Genomic DNA, 22,555 nt, shown 5'->3' with positions numbered 1-22,555 from the left:
TTTCTGACACAGAATTGGATATGGAGTGAGGGGCTTAAATAAGTTTCCGAAAAAGGTTGATGAAACTGGTACAACAGAACATTGGAATGATAATGGCTGTATGGGGAGAACTTGACCAATGTATAACTACCACTGCAATAACACAGTGGTGTACATGTCTTTGCGCTTGTGTGGTTGCTCAGGGAGGACATTTTGAACAGATTCTGTGACTGAAATTAACCTTATCACTTACTTTGTAGGAGTAGCTCGGTGTTTTTTTTACTAATCTAACAAAGTCACATAAGTTTTTGGAAAATGTACATTGGACACCTGTTTCGTATCTTTCCAGTTTTTTAGCCTTATATTTTACAAAGTATATGGCATCAGCATTAGGGTGTGGTAATGTGTAATGTTATTGCCTTTTTTTTAATACATTTCTGCATATTTACTGAAAATTTGGCTCCTCCCCCCACATTAATTTGCTTCCTTTCCTTTCTCCTTTGCCCAAGATGAAAATAGTTCCTTGTACCAGCGGATTCTCCTTCCCTCCCACTATATCTCATTACAGAAAAAAAAAAGTACTCCAACTATTTTCCTCCCCCTCCTACATCAGTGATGCTCAAACAGAAAAGTTCCCACTAGGATACTTCTTTTCAAGAAAGGAAATGTTTCTGTTAAGCATGGGTGACAGTAAGAACACAGTACACTAACCTGAGCATCTTCAAATGTATACCTTCCTGGATCTTTCACATTCTGTGTAGTTTTGTCATAGCTTTTTGAATCTAGATTAATGGCACTGGGGGCCCCTGGGGCAAGAAATTCCTGCCAGATTTCCTGAACACGACTGGGAACTTCACGCATCGGCCTCTTCTTCAAGTCTTCTACTGCCATCCAGAACCTAAGGCAAATTTATGGAAAAGGTAAAGCATTACACTTCAGGACAGATTTATCAAACTTTTACTTCACAGCAAAAAAGAACATACGTTTTGGATTTATCCACCCAAAATCCAGATATGTGGGGAACTGGACATATTTTTGAACTGGGGCAAATCTGTGATTAATGTTCCCTTTTATGGATTATACTTTTTCCTATGTCCTATGAAATGTTCATGTATATGTAACTTTTGATGGTGGCCGCAACAAAATCAGGTAAAAATTCCTTATTAGAGCACTACCTCCACTGCATGCAAATATCTCTTATGCATATTCATTGTGGATATCCTGAAAACCTGACTGACTGACTGGGGTGCCTCCAGGACCAGGTTTGGGAATCACTGGCATAAGCAACAAAGAGGCTCCAGTATGTCTAAAACATGGCAGATCACATCATACTAGGGGTAGAGATCTAGGGGTCAATATTCAAGAGTTTAATCAGGTAGGAGGGACCTGGCACATGATATTCTGTTAACCAGTTAGTACTGCTGAATATCACCGTTAACTGGCTATCCCCTAACTGGATAGCTTAGGAGCAGGCTGGGGAGGAGGGGTGGGGGTGAAATTAGGGCAAAACAGCAACTTAGCCAGTTAGCAGCAATTTTTAGTCTACTAACTGGCTAAGGAACCGCATAAAGTTAGGGCGGCATAACAGAACCTGGTTAACCTCTGAGTCAATGGTTATACCCAGATATTCAATGCCAGGAGCAGCACATGCCCTGGTATTGAATATCTGGGGTTGGTTCAGCCCATAACCAGAAGTGGCTTGCTAGCCACTTACCACCACAGGCTGAATATTGACACCCCTCCCTCCAGCCTTAATGTCTCCTGCTCTTCAAACTTTACACTGATGTTTTTAGAAGCCAGTTTAAGATTTTAGTGATGATTTTTACAGTATCCTTTTTAAATGGAACCAGAATACTTGAAGGACAGAGTGAACATTTTTGAGTTAAATTGGCATAAACTGTGTCTCTAATGCATGTAGATTTCTCTTATGCAGATTCATTGTGGATATCATGCTTCTTCCTTGTCCCCTCGTAAGGTGGTTCTACTCTGTTCAGCTGTCAGTCACTGTTGATTCAACCTCAGGTGCAGAGACTGGAGACTTGCTGCTGAAACCATAGGAGCTCTATAGCCAAAATAGACACTAGTGAACAGATATCCTTTGGACAGCAGAAGGCAATGCATGCCTCTGGAGGAGCTCATTGGCGTATCCTTGATTAGAGACCAAATGTTGGTTCATTGGGCTGCTCCGGAGCTGTGTCTCACTTTCTGCTGCCCAGAGAATAACTATTCACTGGCTTCTATTTTGGTTGCACAGGTCCTTGCGCTTCCCATAGGTCATGGGTTGGATCTGTACTGAGCATCACACAGGACAAGTAAAAAAAAGTCTGTTGTTTTCCTGGTCCCACAATGGTACCTAAAACAAATAGATACTCAGAATCCTAGTTCATTTAGAAGAACCACATCAAACAGGTCTTCATTCACTGTATTTTACCATTATTTTAAATGAATGCAAATCTATAATATAAATGAATATTTCATTTCAGGAAGGCCAGGCAATGTCTCTAAATGAATTTATTAATTTAGCACATGAAATTATAGTAATAACCTCACTTCTAAGCCAGGATATGGTGGGTATAATCATAAAAGTCCTAAATTCAAGGCTGCTCTCAAGAAAGCCGATTTTCAGAATGTGGGAAGTAGCCAAGCTGCATCCCGTGGTCAGCACTGAGCTTGAATATTCAATGCTGGGCCATTTCCATTGACCGCCATTGAATATCCAGTTTATTTTGAGGTGTTTCCAACTAAACCAGCCAAGAAAATATTCAGCATTAGCTGGTTAAGATGAAACCAACCAAAGATATTCCAGGTATTGACACAGCCATATTTGGCTGTCAAACTTGGCTGATGATGTGCTGACGGGATATGAAAATTGCTGCCACTAGCTGATGCTCTCTACTGAAATATGGATGCACATTAAGGTATGGAGCAGGGAAGTGTTCCGAGACAGGAGGACAGACATGCCAGAGATGTGGGGCCCCTAGGAGCGCAGGGCCCTATGCAATTGCACCTGTCACCCCTGACTAAGACCGGCCTTGCCATCTAGTGGACTGTGCAAGCCGAGTCAAGCCCTCACCTATCTGGTGAGTGGGCTGGAGTAACATGGAGAACAAGGAGAATATGTAAGCAATTTTGTAATACTGGAGGAGAGGAGTATACCTATTCCACATGATATGATATTTAGTGCTATTTAACAGGCCAGGAACAGCTCCTGGACGGTTAAGTAGCCTTAAGCCAGCTAAGCACTAATATTATTATTATTTTTTTGTTACATTTGTACCCCGCACTTTAACACTCATGGCAGGCTCAATGCGGCTTACATGGGCAATGGAGGGTTAAGTGACTTGCCCAGAGTCACAAGGAGTTGCCTGTGCCTGAAGTGGGAATCGAACTCAGTTCCTCAGGACCAAAGTCCAGCACCCTAACCACTAGGCCACTCCTCTACTCTAAGCATAAGATAGCCGGCTGAATATTAGCACTTAGCAGCTAGCCTGGTCACTGGCTATGTCACGCAACATTGCCGACTAGCGCCAATATTTACTGGCTGACCAGCTAAGTTTAGCAGGTCTATGTTTGCCACTATAACTTAGCTAGTCAGCCGATGAATATCAGCTTAACTGGATATGTGCAAAGCGGCCAAAAATATTCACTGATATTCAAAGCCAGTCGCCATTGAATTTCTGGGTTCGCTGCTGACCATGGAAGGCAGCCTGGCTAACTCCTTAGTTCTGAATATCACCCCCCTTGTATATAGCTGGCTATCTGTGTTGAAATGTTGGAAGCTGTATCCTCATTAATTGAACGACAGTAAAAGTTCTGGTTTCAGCAAAAAAGAACTAATACGGTCTCCATCATTGTGTGAATTGAGAAGTCTGTTGCAGAGCTTGCTTGGCCTCCTAGGTAAATCATAGTCTTACCCTGGTCCCAACCACTAAATAATAGTGTGCACCCCCACTTGTCAAACCATCCCAGGCATAGTCTAGGCAGCTGCTTAGACTACGTAAACCAAGGGGGTTACATGGGCAAAGTTCAGACTGCTCTTTCTGTGGCCCAACTTGACCCGTTAAGTATGCAGGCATTGGCACAAAATATCGCTTGTGCCCACATTACTTCTGGAACTGCCTCAGCGTTGTTAAATGGTACAGCATTTGGAACCGATACTCAGTGACACTGCCAGTGCCGCAGAATATTGGTGGCCAGCAGCCCAGCTCAACACAATTTAAATGGACGGGAACCTCTTTTCCCCACTTAATATCTAGAGGCATCTTTTCAAAGCACTTAGACTTACAAAGTTCCATAGTCTAAGTGCTTTGAAAATGAGCCCCTTAATCTCTCAAATATATCTCAAGTGCTCATTTTAATACTTGCATGGACTAAAAATGTAAGAGCTTTACACTGTGGTTAGTTTGCACGTGTTCTTTCACCTTCCTCTTGCATGGGATTTTCATCAGAAATTACAAACACTAAGGGACAGATATTCAGCCAGCGGCGGTAAGGAATTTTTTAGCCATCACCAGCATTATCCCCAGATATTCAATGCCGGGCCATGTCCAGCTACTGACACTGAATAACTGGGTTAATGTGGCTGGCTATCTCTTATGCAGATAAGCGCAATATTCAAGACTTAACCACCTAAGTGACACCATATGACTGTTTTTCATATGGTCCAATTTGGCTGCTTAACATATCGTGCACGTGCCAAAAATGAAATTACCGCAAGAGCCACATAGTAGCTGGGCGGTAACTCCATTTTGGCATGCGTTGGGCATGCATAGCTTAGTAAAAGGGCCCATTAGGGTACTTAACAACATAAGTGCCAGTCCACCCTCAGACTGCCCACAACATAGCTGACTTTCAGTTTTGTGGTCAGTGTTGATATTCAGCAGCATTGACCGCACTGGTAATTTAAGTGGCCAGGAGCCACTGCTAGCTGCTTAAATTGCTTTGAATGTCGACTGGTAAGTGGACAAAACAGAGTTGCTGACTCTTACCTTAAGTTTTCAGAGCTGAATTCTGACTCTAGGAATTTAAGAAACTGGTCTTTTCCTACTGGGTCCTTCAACACTTCATCCATGCAAAAGCCCCACCGCTTTACTCTCTGTTGGCCTGGCTCTTTGCTGAAAGGAAAGCAAAATAAGAGACCGTATTTTTAATAACATAATGTTTTGTAAGAAGAAATATTTTATGAGGTCAGCCCAGCAGTGTTTTCAAATCCATATGGGAAGATGGAGAAATCAATAGGTATTTATTTCCTGTGTATCTAGTACTATCTCTCTCTCTCTCTCTCTCTCTCTCTCTCTCTCTCTCTCTCTCTCTCTCTCTCTCTCATTTATTTTTACAGCAAAAACAAGGTACAAAGGTGCCTCCTCTGGCCTAACCCCACCCTCAACCAAAGTACAAATAGAAGATAAGTAACTTTCAAATAGCTCTTTTACACAAATAGTCATTTACCTGACTTTTCAAAATGATTTTCTGTGGGGCTAACATTGAGCCAGCAGTGGTCACTATTTTTGTAAACAGTGTCAGCACTGAATATCTGGGTAGTTGATGGCCTGCTGGTAGTCACCCAGGTACCACAGCTATTCAACGCTGTGGTGTACCTACAGTCTGTGACATCCAGGGGAGATCGTTTTTTAACATCCCCCTCCTCCATGCATGTGATGTCAGTCTGCTGCTCCCCTGCTCTGGAACAGGAAGCTGATGTCAGAGGGGGCAAGTGTGTGGCAGAGCTGAATGCATGCGCATAAAGCCTGCAGCCTCATGACTGTGTAATGCTCCCCCTTACTGCATGCACCTAGGGCGGACCTCTAACACCGCCCAACCCTTGGCATGCCACTGATTTAACAGCAACTCTTAAATATAATCTCACCCTAATCACACACTGTGGGGACCAAAAGCTATGAAAAAATAAATCTATGTCCCAAACATTTCATCTCATCTGCAGGATGCTGATAACCTATTAATTTTTAATTTTTATACAGGGAGAATCAGATCAACTGCTTATCACAACCATATGAATAGTTTTATTCTTTCGCGGGGGTTCCCTGTTACTGCTAAATTGCCGTCTTACAGATAAGTGAATGCTTGTACAAAGAAAAAAGAATGCTTTAAGCATATATATACCGTCTTTGGGAGTGATATGCATATTTGCACAGCCTTTGAGAACAAAATTTTATAAAAAGGTCGTTGAAAGACAGGAGGGGAAGTATATGAGGATTTGCTACACACCATTTCGCCTGTGCGAAAGAATAAAACTATTCATATGGTTGTGATAAGCAGTTGATCTGATTCTCCCCGTATAAAAATTAAAAATTAATAGGTTATCAGCATCCTGCAGATGAGATGAAATGTTTGGGACATAGATTTATTTTTTCACTGATTTAACAGCAGCACCAGGATAGACTTTTTGCAGCTCTAAGTTAACCAGATAGTTATCTGGCACCTGAATATCACACTTAACCGGCTATGGTAACCTGGAAATTCAATGCTGAAGCCCACTCATGGCCCAGCAGGGAATTGCAGACAAAACACCAGCAGCAGTCAGCAAAAAGAGTTTTGCAGAATATGGGTGGCAGGTAGCCTAGCTCAGCACAGTTTAAGTGGGTGGAAACCTCTCTTTTCCCACTTAATATCAAGACTTAGAGGCATATTTTCAAAGCACTTAGAAAGTTCCGTAGTCAAAGTGCTTTGAAAATGAGCCCCTTAATCTCTCATATTTATCTAGTGTTCATTTTAATACTTGCATAGACTAAAAATGTGAGAGATTTACACTGCGGTGGGTCCCGCATGTGTTCTTTCACCTTCCTCTTGCATGGGATTTTCATCAGAAATTACAAACACTAAGGGGCAGATATTCAGCCAGTTGAATATCGACCCCCTAGATGTGGCTTTTGATTATCAACCTACATTTACACAACAGTTGTCTGCCATAGTTCAGACTCAGCTTCTTGCGTGTAGGCCCAACGCACTCCAGGGCCCTTTTACTAAGGTGCATAGGCGCCTACGCGCATCCAACGCATGTCAGATTGGAACTACCACCCAGCTACCACGTGCCCTGGGTGGTAATTCCATTTTTGACACACATCCAAAACACACGGTACAAAATATTTTCTATTTTCTACCGCATGGTGCTTACCCGGTGGTAATCGTCCGTTTACGCATACTGACGCTTACTGCCCGGTTAGCGTGTGAGACCTTACTGCTAAGTCAATGGGTGACGGTGAGGTCTCAAAAATGGACGCACGCTGGTTTTAATTTTGCAGCACGTCCATTTTTGGCCACAAAAAAAGGGCCTTTTCCCAGGCACACTGAAAAATGGACCTGCAAGCATCCAAAACACACGCCTACACCAGCGCAGGTCACTTTTCGGCACGCCTTAGTACAACGGCTCTGATCCTTACCGCTTTAATTCTCTTTCTTTCACTATTCTAATGCAGTGTGTGCAATCCAATACAATTTCTGCTGCTGATATAAAACCCCTCGAATCAGTTAAAAAAAACACTATTAGGATTCTATGCTTGGTTCACAAATATGACCATATTATGCCTCTGTTACTGCAGTATCACTGGCTTCCAGAGTGATCTAGAATCCAGTTTAAGATACTAGCCCCGACAAAGTCCTTAATTCAGGTGTTGCTTGCTACTTATCAGCCATGCTTTATCCTTTTTGATGCCTTTGACCGAAACATGACCACCAGCTCTCCTTATCCCTCCCAGTGTGTACAAGGGCATTCTGCCTTGTTTCCTAGCTCTGTCCTTGTAGAATGTGTTAACTTTGCATATGTGAAGCGTGGTCTTCTATTCTGTGCAGACCTCAAAACTCACCTATTCTCCAAGGTTTTTGCTGACCTATAGGCCAGGGCCTGGGTGGAAATCAGTGGGTTGTATGAAAACACCTGTTTTCTCTCTCTCTCTCTCTCTCTCTCTACCTCTTTACTGCTGTCTCTGATAAAGGAGTCCAAACACAGCAAGTCTATGTTAGACTCAGTTAGTAAAACTGGATTCCAGGGGTTTATAGTTTGCATTGATAGTTTGATGATGCTCTGTAACTTCCTGTTTGGTAAACCTGCATATTACATAAGATTCCTGTGTGCCTTTAAAGTAAGCCAAGATCATGTAGAGTTCTTTTTTGGCAAAATCCAGCGTCCCAGGGGCTGTAAAAACAACCCATCAGCTAGGCAGTTCATTGTTGCTTCTAGAAAAATGCTTGGGCATAATGATCTGCAAAGTATTCTCCAAGGTAATTGCCTGCCCCTGGAAACTGTTCCCATTTTAACTGTATCAAGCAATTACATAGCTGAAGTAGTACCCTCAGCATCAGTCCTTAACAATGGTATCAGTGAACACAGTCTCACTGATCCTGATGAAAGTGTAATACCAGACCATGATTGCACTTATATCCCAAGACATGCCCATCCGTCCATGTGTTCAGAAATATTTGTTGTGTGTGTGTATATATATATATATATCTGTTGTTTTTAAGTTGCAAACATCTCTACATTGTGAGCCCTGCAGTAAGGATAGTAGCAGTGAACTGCTTTTATTGATAACACAGAAAAGTAAAGGTGGCCTTATTTTTCTCTCAACAGATGTTATTGAAATTTGTATTAAGTGTGAAATTTTTTTTAGATGCCATGTCTCAAATCCAACTAGCCCAGCAGCTTTCTCTCCTCAGGTTTCTTTTTTGAAATAGTGCAGTCTATGTTAAGAAGCTTCTCAAACATAACTATCTTTGTCAGGTCACATGTAGCTTCTCCGTTTTGTCAGGTCACATGTATGAATGTGATCCAGTAGGAAATCATGGGCTTTTGTTAATTAAAGCTGTGACAGAAAAAATATTTGCAAGTGAGATTTTATTAGGCAGGCAAACAATATACTATACTGCCAAAATACAAAATAGCAAACAGCACAGTATTAGCCGCCAAGTTCATACAAAGTTAATTATTTGCAGTTGAAAATAAATCTGTTGGCTACCTGCTATGTGAATATTCCGTCACTGTTTCATTATTACTACCAAGTATTGCATATTGAGGGCACATGCCTTCAACATAGATTGTTTAAATTCGTTTATCTAGACCTTACATGCAGATGGTATTGCTTGTTAAACCTAAGGGTAATTAAACAATTTGGTATAAACTGTTGTTTTTGACTTTACCTGTTTTGCACTGCTTTGGGTCCTACTGGATATTCAATGTTGGTCACCGGAAAAAGCCTGGCATTCAATATCCAGGGCAAAAGCAAACAGTCACAGCGAAGGAGACGAGATAGATGATGACAAAAAAAACTTCTACTGGACTCAAACAGTTCACAGCAAAACTTTATTGCTAAAACCTGGACTCGATACGAGTTGTGTTTCGGCCCTCTGGCCTGCTTCAGGAGTCCCTGTATTTTATTTCTATGGCGATTTCTGGAAGAAGAAATGGTCCTCAAAAATGTGTATCAGAATGAAACGAAAATTCAAAAATCACCTTGACTCGAAAGTACGTTGTTTTAGCAATAAACTTTTGCTGTGAACTGTTTGAGTCCAGTAGAAGTTTTTTTGTCATCGTCTATCTCATTTCCTTCACTGTGACTGCTTGCTTTGTCTTTACCTGTGCGGAGGTTTTTGTTCTTCTGTATTTGTCGATTGAATATCTAGGGTCAACGCCGATTGCGGCACTTATTTGGGCTGCTTCCTGTGGCCTGGTACATTTGAGTAAACTTTTGTTGTCTCGTCCTTCTTTGGATCACTGCTGCTGTTTGTACTGTCAGAATGTCCTAAATACCTGATGCTGTCATACAGCCTGGTATTCCTTTCCAGTTTCATTTTCAGGGGAGAGGGAGAGGTACAGCAACCATTGGGGAATTCATGAGAGTAAAAGAGGGAGTAGATTCTGGACTGTGGTGGGCACTGGGCAGTGGACCTTGGACAGTGGGGAAGGAGCAAAGAGAGAGAGTCTGGACCAGCAAAGGGAAGGGGGAGATGTCAGACCACAGATGGTCTGGGGGTACAGGATGAAGGGAAGCTGGACATGGGGGTGGGGGGGCAGGGACACAGAAGAGGTGCTGGCCTTAGAGGGAACATAGGGACAGGGACACAGAGGGATAATACTGGACATAAGGGGAGGGATAGGGACACAGAGAAGAGATACTGGACATGGGAGGAGGATAGGGACAGGGATACAGAAGGGAAATGCTGGACAGGATAGATAGGGACACGTAGAAAAGATAAATGCTGGACATAGAGAGAAGAAATGTTAAAAAAACAGGAGACCCACTAGGACCTAAGCAATGCTCAGTCAACAAAGGTATATGAAAAGTATTTGTTTTCTGAATTTATTAATTGCAATATGTCAGCTTTGGAAAATGCGCATCCACTCTCTCTCTCTCTCTCTCTCCCCCCCCCCCCCCCCCCACCAGTCTCCACTACCTTGGGTCCAAGCCGCATTGAGCCTGCCATGAGTGGGAAAGCGCAGGGTACAAATGTAACAAAAAAAATGATGTTATAGGAGGCCTATCTCAATTTTCTGCCCAGGGCCTATTCAGTCCAAGGTACACCATTGTTGTTGTTCTTTCTTACTTTAAATTTGTAAGCTGCATAGATGGTCTCTTCGATGTGTCGTATAGTAAAGTTATAAGTAAATTTGGAAATATTCTATATCTCATGCATGCATTTGCTCCTAGATTTTGTATAGCACGAGTAACATTGCGTGTGCAAATCCAGTCATATTTTACCAGCTCCTGGCTGGTTAAATATTGTTTATGTGTCTAACCATGGATATTCAGCGGGAGATAACTGGTTATATCCCACTGAATATCCTAGTCAGTGGCTAGCTGCTAACCAGCTATAATCGCATGACATAGCTGGGTAGGTGGGGATATTCAGTGCCAAACCGACTATGTTGAGTGGTCAAAGAACAGAACGGATCTCAATCAAGGTTCAGAAATCGTAAAACTTTATTGAAAAATGTTCTGACGTGATCATGTTTTGCCTCCCAAGAGGATGAGTCAGGGGCTTTACTTTTCACTACTAGGGTGCCTAAGGGCACATAGAGGTGGATGGATATAATCAGCAACAGCACAGAATCAATCCCAATAGCTGCAAAGGTTCTAAAAAACAGAGTTTCTCCTCCTTGTTTCACATAGAATCATTCAAACATGCTGTAAGCAAGCTTATATGAGGAACTCCAGCAGCTGCAAGTGTTCCAAAAAATAGAGTTTCATGAAACAAGGAGGAGAAACTCTGTTTTATGATTTCTGAAACTTGTTAGCACTGAATATCGGTATAGTCAGTTAAATTTTAGTGGCCAAAATAAACCCGGATATGGCCCAGCATTGAATATCTAGGTTTAATACTGACGGTGGATAGCAAATGTGCTGCCTACCACCAGCTGAATATCATACCCACTCTCTTTTACAGTGTCTTAGATTAGTGTGATGCCTACCATCAAAACATTTTTACACATGATAGATTTTGGGTTCTCTTTGCTATACTGCAATATAGCTTTGCACCTACTGTGTGATAAGTTCCCAAATTACTAAGCAATAACAGAAAAGCCTGTTTAATTATGTTTGGGAGCATGCCCACCCAGCATCTGCCCATGTAGTTACTGCAGAGGAAAAACCTTTACTATGCAGTGAGTGCACCGTTTGCATGGGTGACAGCTTGTGTTAAGTTATTGTGTGATAACTGCAAGGCACAATGCCTGCTGATTCCACACCAAAAACCTGCCCACTTCTCATCCCATTCCATGACATGAAATGAGTACACAAATTAGCACATGTCATACCAGCATATTAACTGTTACTGCGGTTATCAGTGTGTTTTTTCAAGCAAAAAAGGTGCTGGTACTCAAGTGCCAGGCCACCCTTCAGAGGTGGGGTGATCACTGAGGGACCCACCCCACCATAGATAGACCCCCTGCAACCAGTCACAGAATCTATGACAAGGCAGAATTGGTGGGGACCACGGGTCAATTTTAGCAGACAATGGAAAAGGTGCCAGTACTCAGTATCTCCAAGTACCCTCTCAAAAACAGCCCTGGCGGTTATGAACTATTAGTTACCATGCACTAATACACATGGGGGGGGGGGGGGGTTGATATTCAGCTGGTGGTGATCAGTGTTTTCCTGACCACCACCAGCGCTAAACCCAGAAATTCAATGCCGGCATTGAATTTCCGAGTCTGTGGAACTGGCTAATACATAGCCACTTAAGTGCAATATTCAGCATAAAGATAGGACTGACTTTTATACAGTTAACCTAGTTGGTCAAACTCTGAATATCCACCCAGAATGCCCCCAAAGTTCAGCGCTAACCAATTATTTTCAGCAGCACTAACCAGTTAAGTGCCATTGCAATTGACCGGTTAGCCCCAAACAGGCAATTTAACTGTTAAGGAGCCACTTCTGGCTGGTTAAATGGCAAATGCTTGAGGCACTTTAGTAAGAAGGCTGCCTAGATTTAATTAATCCAGAAATCTAACAAACTACCAGACCTCATTTGAGCTTTCTGGATTTTGTTTTAACTTCTAAGCAATCTGCAAAATTTCTTTCAAACTAATATTTGAAAAATTTGCACATCTCTAATACCAGACTTGGCATGCACTGGACATTTAATACATAACATGCTGCTCCTTTGTATGTGGACAGGTCCTATTTTGACATTGTCCATTCCATACCTAAAACATTTTTTTAATTGCTATTCTTAAATATTGTATACATTTAATGTCATGAGAAAAAGAACAACTAAACTAGTGCAAATTGTTGCATTGAATATTGCTGGTGCCCACATAAACTTCTGGGACTGCCCCAACTCTGTTCCCAGACCACTCTGGCACAACCTGGACAATTCCATGCCAGTAAGATGGCAGTGCCCAGTAAAAACCATTGAATATCTCCTCCCAGCCTGTTCAGTGTGGTTTATCTAAGTAGGTGCTTCTTCTGCTTGGTTAAACCCTTTGATGTATTGTGCTCTTGGTCTGTAAGATACCACCAGCCTCTTGGTCATTTCTGTTTGCAAAGTGTTTGCATTCAGCATATATCCTAAATGAGTTCCTTCCAAACACCTTTTGCTCCATAAAATTGGCATTTTCTCATTTCAGGTGAAGGCAGAAAATGTATCTACTAAATCTTTTTGTCTGTGGGAAATATTTATAAATGTGAGAATGACATACCATGTTTCTAGTTCCCAGAAGGTGGTATCATCTGACATCCATGGATTGGAGGGGTCTGGTGTCCCAAGAAAAGGATCGTATTCCACATACTGCTCTGTGTAGGCTAATAGACTGGAAACAAAACCATTACATGTTTCTCTTACTATCAATAATATTATGGAAAGATTTTATGAAAACAAATGCTGGATACCTGCAAGCTATATAGTGGTACCAAACTGCTTACATAATATTTACTTATTTAAACATTTTATATACTGCCAGTCTTACAACTCTCAGCTGCCTCCAATAACATGTAGAGTATTTATAAATACATTAATACAATTTTTCTCAGATTAAATCGCAAAAATAAAAAATAAAAATTGATATTAAACTTTATAACAATCAGAAAACGTTTTTAAAAATTCTATTTCTTCTCCAAACTCCCCAAATCCCTTTCTTTGTAAAGGTAAAGAATTCCATAACTGTGAACCCATAATTAAACAGGCCCTCTGTGCTGTGCAGTAATACATGTTCTTCAGTAAACAAGTTGCAGAAGATGAGTGAACCTGAAATGTTGTACATGTGGTGGACATTAATGATCTGCATGAGACTATCATGATCTTGCTAATTTCTAGTCTCTATGGGAGAGGAGGGAATAATCAAACTGGTTGCACTCATAAAAAGGCCCACAGGTACTTTTTACATACAAGTTTCCATGAGCAACCTAATCACAATACAGACATATTTTGCCTAAATTATCCTCCCAGGATGGGTAGCCACAGTGATTTGCACCTGGTTTTTCTGTGGGCACTTCCTCCTTTGGAAACAGCACATGTAAATCTGGAAATTTCTTCAACACATGCCCTTGGTAATGCCTCTAGACCAAGTAGGTAAAATAATGTGTGTTTTAGAGTAATTTCTAGAAGGTGGCAATTTCCAAATAACCTTTTTGAAATGACTTTGAAATTTCTTGAGTTATGAAAAGACAAAAATTATACTGATCAGTGATGATTGTTTCTTTTCTCTATTAATTTTATTGTCAACATTGAATCTCTGTTGACTGTTAGAGATCACTAAGGAATCCTTTTACTAAAGCATAGTTAATGTGAAAGTTAAGAAGCCCACCGGTATAAATTGGGCTTCTTAGCATTTAGGGGTCCTTTTACTAAGGCGTATAGGTGCCTACACGCATACGACAAGTATCAAATTAGAACTACTGCCCGACTACCACATGCCCCAGGCAGTAATTCTATTTTTGACGCGCATACCAAATGTGCAGCAGAAAATATTTTCTACTGCATGGCACTAACCGGGTGGTAATTGGCAGTGTACTCCCGCTGACGATTACTGCCCGGTTAATGCATGAGACCTTACCACTAAGTCGATGGGTGGCGGTAAGGTCTCGGGCTATAAAATGGACATGCGCTCGTTTTAATTTTGCCTAACGTTTATTTTAGGCAACAAGAAAAAGGCCTTTTTTGCAGGCGCGCTGAAAAATGGACCTGTGAACGTCCAATACACGTGCCTACACCATTTTTCAGTGCGCCTTAGTAAAAGGGCCCCTGCGTGCTAAGCTTCAGTATAAGAGCTCCTAAAGAATGCTCAGTTTGGACCAATAGGACACCTGATTGCCAAAACTTTAAACCACCTGTAATTAAAGTCAGTAAATAGGAATGCACACAGAAACAAATTCTGTTTGATTTTTGGTTCATTCTAGTACTATTTATTTATTTATTTATTTATTTATTGTATTTGTACCCCACATTTTCCCACCTATTTGCAGGCTCAATGTGGCTTACAGAGTATAGATATGATAACATCGTTACATGATTTAAAAACAGTCAATCACAAGCAGATGTGAAAGAAGATTTAGATGGAAGGTGTTAGGTAAGGTCGTGTGAGAGGTGTTTTTTGGTGTACTTGGGTAGTTTAAGGAATGATTTGTTTCATTGAGGGTGACTTTTGTAGGCTTTGTTGAAGAGATGTGTTTTCAGAGCTTTGCGAAAGCTGGTTAGATTGGTCATGGTTTTCAGGGCCATGGGTAGTGCATTCCAAGACTGTGTGCTTTTGTAGTAGCATAAGCCTGTTTGTATTTCATTTCCCAATATTCATAGATTTTTTTCAGTTCATTTCACACTTTTTTGTTAGTAAATTTATTATATGCATTCTGGATCCTACCCAGAGGTTTTGAGAGGTCAAAATGGAGACTATATTTCAAACACACAAGAATGGGATTGACAGACTCCTGCAATATAGTTAGAGCCATCAGTAATTGATCAGGCATGTGATGAGAATTCTGGGAATATCAGTTTAAAGGAATTTGCATAAAGGGGGGACATGCAAATGAGTAGAAATCACTTATCACTATTAAAACATAAAAATGGTAATAGCATTCTAAAGCTGAGAAAGAGATAATATACGTTGGAATATGTGTTGGAGTGAGTGAAAGAAGACTTCAGGAAAGTATTCCTCAGGAAGGAAGAGTCTCACCTCAACCAAAAAGAATAGTGTTGAAATCCTAAGTCAGCCGGGTTTAATATTGGAAATGGACTAGGATAAGAGAGAGCTTACATATATATTGTGCTAGGCAGAATTATTGAGGACTGAAAACAATAAGATCTAGAACTACTAAGTTATGTGCTTATTAAGAAAGTAACCCCTAGTGATAGAAATCCCTCTTCAAGCTTGGCCCTGCAGGATTTTGAGCTGCTGCTGACAGGAGAGAGATGGCTCCAGGCACAATAGAGCCCAGTAGCTGAGAGGCTGAGAAATGAAGCAGTGACTCACAGTGACCTTCAGATGGAGGGAGGTCTAGTAATAGAGATGGCAGTGAACCACAGCAACCCTCAGATGGAGAGTGGTCCAGCAGCGAAGAGGGCAGACTCCCAAATGGAGGGAGGTTCAGCAGCTGAGACAACAGATAGCAGAAAGTCCCTAGAAGCTTCAGCAGCAGAGCAGTGACTCCCAATTAGAGAGTGGTAAAGTGACTGAGATGTCAGTCATGCACATGCAGCTCATGAACTGCAGGATCCAGCACCAAAGTTGATGGACAGAGTAATGGCCCCAGGAGAAAGGAGTCCAGTGGCAGAAAGGCAGTGGCTCTAGACAGCCCAAACAGGATAGGAGCCAACAGCAGAGAGGTATCAGAGCTAAGCCCCAAGGAAGGGGCTTAGCCATTTGACTGGCTTAAGTACGCGCACCTAAAGTTACGCACGCAAATGCAGACTTATGCTAGTGTTCTATAATGGCAGTTGTTTACACAATTGCTGTTATAAAATTTGTGCTTAGCGTGCATCATCCTGGTACTTAACTTTAGACGTTCTATTGAGAATTATCTCCAGTGTGCCTAATTGAACTAAATGCATGCTATTAAATGCACATACCGATCAACAAATAATACCTAGATGTTATCATAGGTTTGGACTATCTCCATCCCCCTTACAGTAAGCTGTGCTAAAATCTTGCTGTTATGGATCATAACTGCAAAACTTCTGTGTTAACTGTTGGGGAGGGGGCATTCTCAGCATGTTCCTATACAATTAACACAGAGACAATACATTTACTGAGCATTAAAAGCATTGCATGGAATGTGGAGGCACCCTAATATCACCTATTGAGATAGCACAGCAAATAATGTGCAGGTAATGCTAACTGTTATAGTGTGGTAAGTTATCATGCATTCACTGTAAAGTACAGTCTATTCCCATTCCCTACCCCATTCCACATTACGCAGTTAACACAGGAATTAACCCACTAACCCCCGGATTCTATAGTGCGTCTAGGCATATTCTATAACGCATGCATAGATAAGCCGTTAAGCAATGTTAACAACTCTTAACAAGCACTAATTGGCAAAAATTAGAATTTACATGCGTACATTGCTAAGCATATTCTGTAACGCATGAGACAAAAAGGGGCATGCTTAGGGACATGGAAATGGGCATTTGTGGGTGTTCCAAAATCTACATGCATTGTTATAAAATATTGGCCAGTGCGTGTAAATCCACGTAGAGAGATTTACATCAGCTTTTCATTGACGTAAATGGATGCATGTAGATTTAGTCACATGAACTATGCCTAAGTGTATTCTAAATACCACATGTAGATTTATGCACAGTATTTAAAATACGCTTAGACATGATTGCCTAATGTGCGTTAATTTTAGGCACCATATGGGGGCCATTTTACAAAACCACATTAAGCATCTAATGCCCAGTTTACCCCATGCTAGCATAGAGTCAAGTTAAGGGACTTTGGGGTATTTTCATAGTTAGCGTGTGGTAAACTGGGCATTAATCCCTGAATTCTATAAATGGGGCTTTATATTGTGCTCACAAATTTGTGTGTTTGCCCAGTTTGTGCGTGCAAATTAATTGAATATCGAGCCAATTAGCACCCATAATTGGGCCCTAACAATCAACTATCAATGTTAATTGGTATTAATTAAAATCTTTGCATGTATGCGAATCAAAAATGGGGGCGTGGCCATGGGAGGGTCATGGGGATGTCAGGGGAATTCTTGCAATTTAGGTGTGTTATAGAATAAAGGGGATCTGCACCTAATTTAGCATGAGGATATACACCAAGGTTTCATTAGTGTAAATGGTGACACCTAACTATAGTCATGGTTCCCGGCAGCTAAGGGCTATTCTATAAACGGTACTTAACTTTTAGCACCATTTATAGAATAATGCTTAGTGATCTTTTTTCTGGTGCCAATTTTTTTTGACACTATTTATACAATTTATTCCTAAGTGATTTTTGTGTCAGGGTTGTGGCATGGGCAGAGAGTGGGTGTGGCTGTAATTACTACACATTAACTCGCTAGCACAGAAATAACAAAGGACTACTTACTGCCTCCTAAATAGGATGCATTGAGTGCTTCTGCATTAAACAGGACCAGTACCACAAACTAATCTGAATGTCAATGCACGACCTGAAAAACATAGGGGGAACGACCCCAATAGGTGCTGCATTAAATTTATAGCTACCGCATGGTATAATCTCATGTTAAGCTACAGTAACTGCAGTTTTTTTACTGTGGTTTTGTAAAGAGTTCCTAAGATCCTTATTTTGGAAACATCTTGGCTATTTACACTTGGAGATCTAACAATACACAGACATTTCAAGGAGGTGTGATTTGGGTGTGAGAAAAGTCTTTACATCTATTCCTCATTTTATAAAGGTAACACACGAGTATGAGAAAAGTTTCTCATCAGGTTTTACACCAGCTGAGAGCCAAGCACAAATTTTATGCAAATTTATCTTACCAAACCAAGAGGCCAATGCTCAAATGCTCACTGTAGAGTGAAGACTCTACTGCAAAATCAGTGCCAAAAAATTGCTATGGCTGTGGTTTAGTGCTAAATGTCAAATTTCCTATCAGTGCCCAAGTGGTGATTGGCTCAGGCACTGACAGAAAGGTTGACATTTAAAAAAAGAAACACAAGCATGCCACAGAATGCATCAGCCCTTACCCCCAACCTGACATTTCTCCAGCCCCCCGACCAAAACATCCCTGGTGTAGAGTGACACCCATCCCACCCTGTCATGACCTACCCCTTCCAACTGAACCCCCTTCACCAAATAAAAAAATGCCCTGGTGGTCTACTGCCCCCCCAGCTCTCTCCCCTCAATCACAAATAAAATGTCCTGGTGATCTAGTCAAACCCGTCAACGGAGCTTGGGAAAAGTGAAAGACCTTGCCTGATGACATGTGTACTCTGTCGAAAAGGATTCCAGGACTCACTGAAATAAGAATATTTCCTATTGTACATTTTATTTGAATATTGACCATCATTAGTAGAACAATAAGAGGAACTGTTACTGTTGGGATTTAAAAGGAAAAGAACGTTCTAGAATAATCATACAAGCAAGGATTGGATGCTTTGTTATGGACATGCAAGGACATGTTGACATTTCACAGGCAGTATATCAAGACCAAGTGCTTGTAGAAATACATGTTATGGTATTAGAAACATCAGATGGAGCTGATAGCAACGATGTCAGTTGCTTAAGATTGTTAAGTTGTATTGAATTAACATATAGTAAACAGTACTTCTGGTGTGGGAGTGAGAGTATGTATGTGTGTGAAGTTAGTGAGGCTATGTATAGAATCAAAATATTTTTATGATATATTACGATATAGTTTATACAATAAAGGAACATTTTTGAAGAACTTTGATAGTTACATTGGATTGGAATATATAGACTGTAACTAGATTGGAATAAGGATACTCAAATATTAGTGTATTGCAATACATATGCATGAGATAGATTTGCATGCACTGCCTCACTGCATGCAAATCTAACTCATAAATATTCATTGTGGATAGCCTGAAAACCTGATGGGACTAGGTGTAGCCCAAGATAGGGTTAAGAATACCTATACTAGTCTGATTCACAATCCAGAATTAAAAGGCAGATTGATGTTAATGAATGTGAGGACTAACCCCAAATTCTATAAATGGCAACCAAAGTTTGGCATGCAATGTGGTGCACAGTTATAGAACAAGGCCAGTTAGGCACACAACATAATTAACTAATTGGCACTAAATTGGTGATAAATGCCAATAATTGAAGTTAACAAGCACAAACTGGCGATAATTTGACATTGCATGTAACAGACTTACACACAGTGGCGTAGGAAGGGGGGAGCGGTCCACCTCGGGTACATGCTGCTGGGGGGGGGGGGGGTGTTGGCTCCGCTGGTTCCCTGCTCTCTCTGCCCCGGAACAGGTTACTTCCTGTTCCGGGGCAGAGAAAGCAGGGAGCCAGCGAAGCCGACGCAGCTCCCAGCGATGTGCACTCGGGGCGGATCAGCTCTCCCGCCCGTCCCTCGCTTTCTATGCCAGTAAGAATGCGCTCTGGGGGGGAGGCGCGCGCTGAGGGGGGGTGCGCCGTGCTGCACCCGGGGGGGTGTGCAGTGGCGACCCACCCCGGGTGTCAGCCGCCCTCGCTACGGCACTGCTTACACACCTATTCTTCACACAGCACGTTTAACTTCTTTCATGCACAAATGCAAAGGGTTTGTTAACATAGGAGGGACATAGGTGTGTCAAGGGCATTCTGACTTTCTTGCACACACTTTATTGAATTGTTGAATTTATGTGCCCAACTGATGCATTTAGTCACCACCATTTACGCTAGCCACAGACCTGGCATAAGTGGTTGTGCCTAAAGTTTGGCATGTAATCTGTAATAGTATTCTATTACAGTTTTGATGTGTAACTGCTGTTATAAAATACTAGTTTTTTTTGGTGCCTATGAATTTACCCCTTTGTGAATAACTGCTAAAGCCATTTGAGGCAGTAGGGATTTGAGGATATGTTTAGCAATTCAGAAAAGTGAAGGCCCCAGCTGGAAGGTTAGATTCTTGGGCCTAGAACTAGATTCAATAATTATAGTGTCAAGGTTGACAAAAGAAAAAATTGAGGATCTGTGGAAAAATGGTACCAAAGGCAAAAAAGAAAAAGACTCTGAGGTGGCTGAAGTCTTTTTACAACACATTTAATTTTCACATGTAAAGTTAATAGAATAGGGTGCAACAATTGGTGTTAAGTGGAAGTATTGTAAACCACCTGGACATTTGTTTGATAGGCAGCATATCAAGTTTAAATAAATTGTAATCAGAAACAATCTAATCAAACAGTATACATTTTTAGCTAGTTTCAATTGAGTAACTTTGGTAGGGGGTGACTATTAAAGAGCACCTCATTATATATTGATGTCTGCATAGGGCATATCTTCATAATAGATAGTGTCATGATGGTAAAATGATTGGAGAAAAAAAGGATAAAACATAAAACAGAATTTTCTTTAAACTATTCTTGATCTTAGCAACTTTAGTAATTTGATATTATAATATTATGAACAAGCATATCTTATTCTCAGAGATGGGGTCGTTACTTTTTAAAAGTACTTAAGTAGCTGATTGTGAGGCATGCTAAGATGGCGGCATATATCTGGTAGAGGATTGCTTTGTTCTTGACTGCTGAATTTGTTGTGTTTCCTCTTACCAATATGCCGCATATTAAACATATGAGGATTGTGAGAGCCGTTTCCTCGACGACGAAAACCTCTTCCCCAGTTCAACAGTCTATTGAGCGATTTGTGGCCAGAACCCTCTTGTTAGTGATTGGCGGGGGCCCTGCTGTTTCGTCGGGCAAATGAGAGCCTGCTGACTTGGGGCTTCATTTTACTCTGTCCCCGCCAGTTCCTAACACCCCACCTCATCCGTATGGATCAGTGCTGCAGCAGGGGTTTACTCCGGAAGTGGAAGCCATACAGCGAGCCCCTACTCAAGGAGCAGTTTCAGCTGAATCCAATGGTGGTTTGAAAAATGCTGGAATTCCTGCGGAGACTAGTTCTTCACAGTTGAAAACCAAGGTGATGACTTGTAGAGCATTCCAGATGCTCTCTAGACACTACAGTGGCCAAGTCAATGAAGGAAATTACAATGCTAGTGAAGACTGTGGATAACCTCTCCAAATAATAAAAAAAAAAATAAGTAAAAAAGTAAAAATACTGGCTTCAAAAGCAGTGAAGTAAAAGTAGAAAGTTTTGCCAAAACAAATACTCAAGTAAAAGTACAAAAGTACAGCTCTCTACTTTTACTTGAGTATTTGTTTTGGATAAGACTTTCTCGCCTATGTTTACTAAGCGGCACTATGGGAGTGTTAGCATTTTTAACACGTGTAAATGGTTTACGCGCATTAAACACTAATGTGCCCATAGAACATGCCTTAAATTTACAAATGCGATATAAATGCTAATGCACCTTAGTAAACATACCCCTCTACTTTTACTTCACTACTTTTGAAGCCAGTACATTTTTACTTACGTACTTTTTTTTTTTATTACAGAGTAAAAAGTATTCTTAATCACCTGAGCTCTGGGACTTACGGGACCACAAGGGTGAGAGAAGCAGGAGTTTTCTTATAACTGAGGTTTTAGTTTGGTTTGCCTGCAACTGATTGGTTATAACAGGACCCGGGGTCTTTAGCCTAATCTTGCTGCTAAGTGGTAATCTTTTCTCAGGATATTATAGTTGTATCATATATCTTTTGGCAATAATTACCGTATTTTTCGGACTATAAGACGCACCGGACCATAAGACGCACCTAGGTTTTAGAGGAGGAAAATAGAAAAAAAAAGTTTGAAGCAAAACGTGAGGTAAAATATTTAATAACATACCTTAAATAACAATATTTAACCAATGTAAACAGAACTCAACAGCAGCATTAACAACCATTATTACTGACTTTAAGCTTTAAGTACAGAAACTACTCTAATCATCAGGGAACCCCAAGAACTCCTCGTCACTACTGTCCACATTTATGAGGCTCAGTTCCTCAGAATCACTAGCATCACTGTCTTCACTCTGTTCATAGAGGATGTAATCTTCAGAGCCGTCTAAGGCATTGCTGATGCCACATTTTTTGAAGG

At 41.1% G+C, this 22,555-nt stretch overlaps 1 protein-coding gene across 2 annotated transcripts in view; it reads right to left on the bottom strand.

The window, feature by feature from the left end:
• The window catches only part of RGS7 (regulator of G protein signaling 7), a 557,085-nt gene that overhangs the window by 13,149 nt on the left and 521,381 nt on the right, over positions 1–22,555 (bottom strand). For both annotated transcript variants that reach the window (XM_030196383.1, XM_030196384.1), the window contains 3 exons: positions 13,130–13,240; positions 4,968–5,093; positions 691–877 (listed from right to left, as the gene is read on the bottom strand). In XM_030196383.1, the coding sequence (XP_030052243.1) occupies positions 691–877; positions 4,968–5,093; positions 13,130–13,240 (424 nt within the window). The remainder of the gene's footprint in view (positions 1–690; positions 878–4,967; positions 5,094–13,129; positions 13,241–22,555) is intronic.

This window comes from Microcaecilia unicolor, chromosome 3 (assembly GCF_901765095.1).
Source record: "Microcaecilia unicolor chromosome 3, aMicUni1.1, whole genome shotgun sequence".
NCBI classification, from domain to species: Eukaryota; Metazoa; Chordata; class Amphibia; order Gymnophiona; family Siphonopidae; genus Microcaecilia; species Microcaecilia unicolor.
The sequence above is the reverse complement of the archived record's forward strand: the minus strand, read 5'-3'. Positions and strand labels throughout refer to the sequence as shown.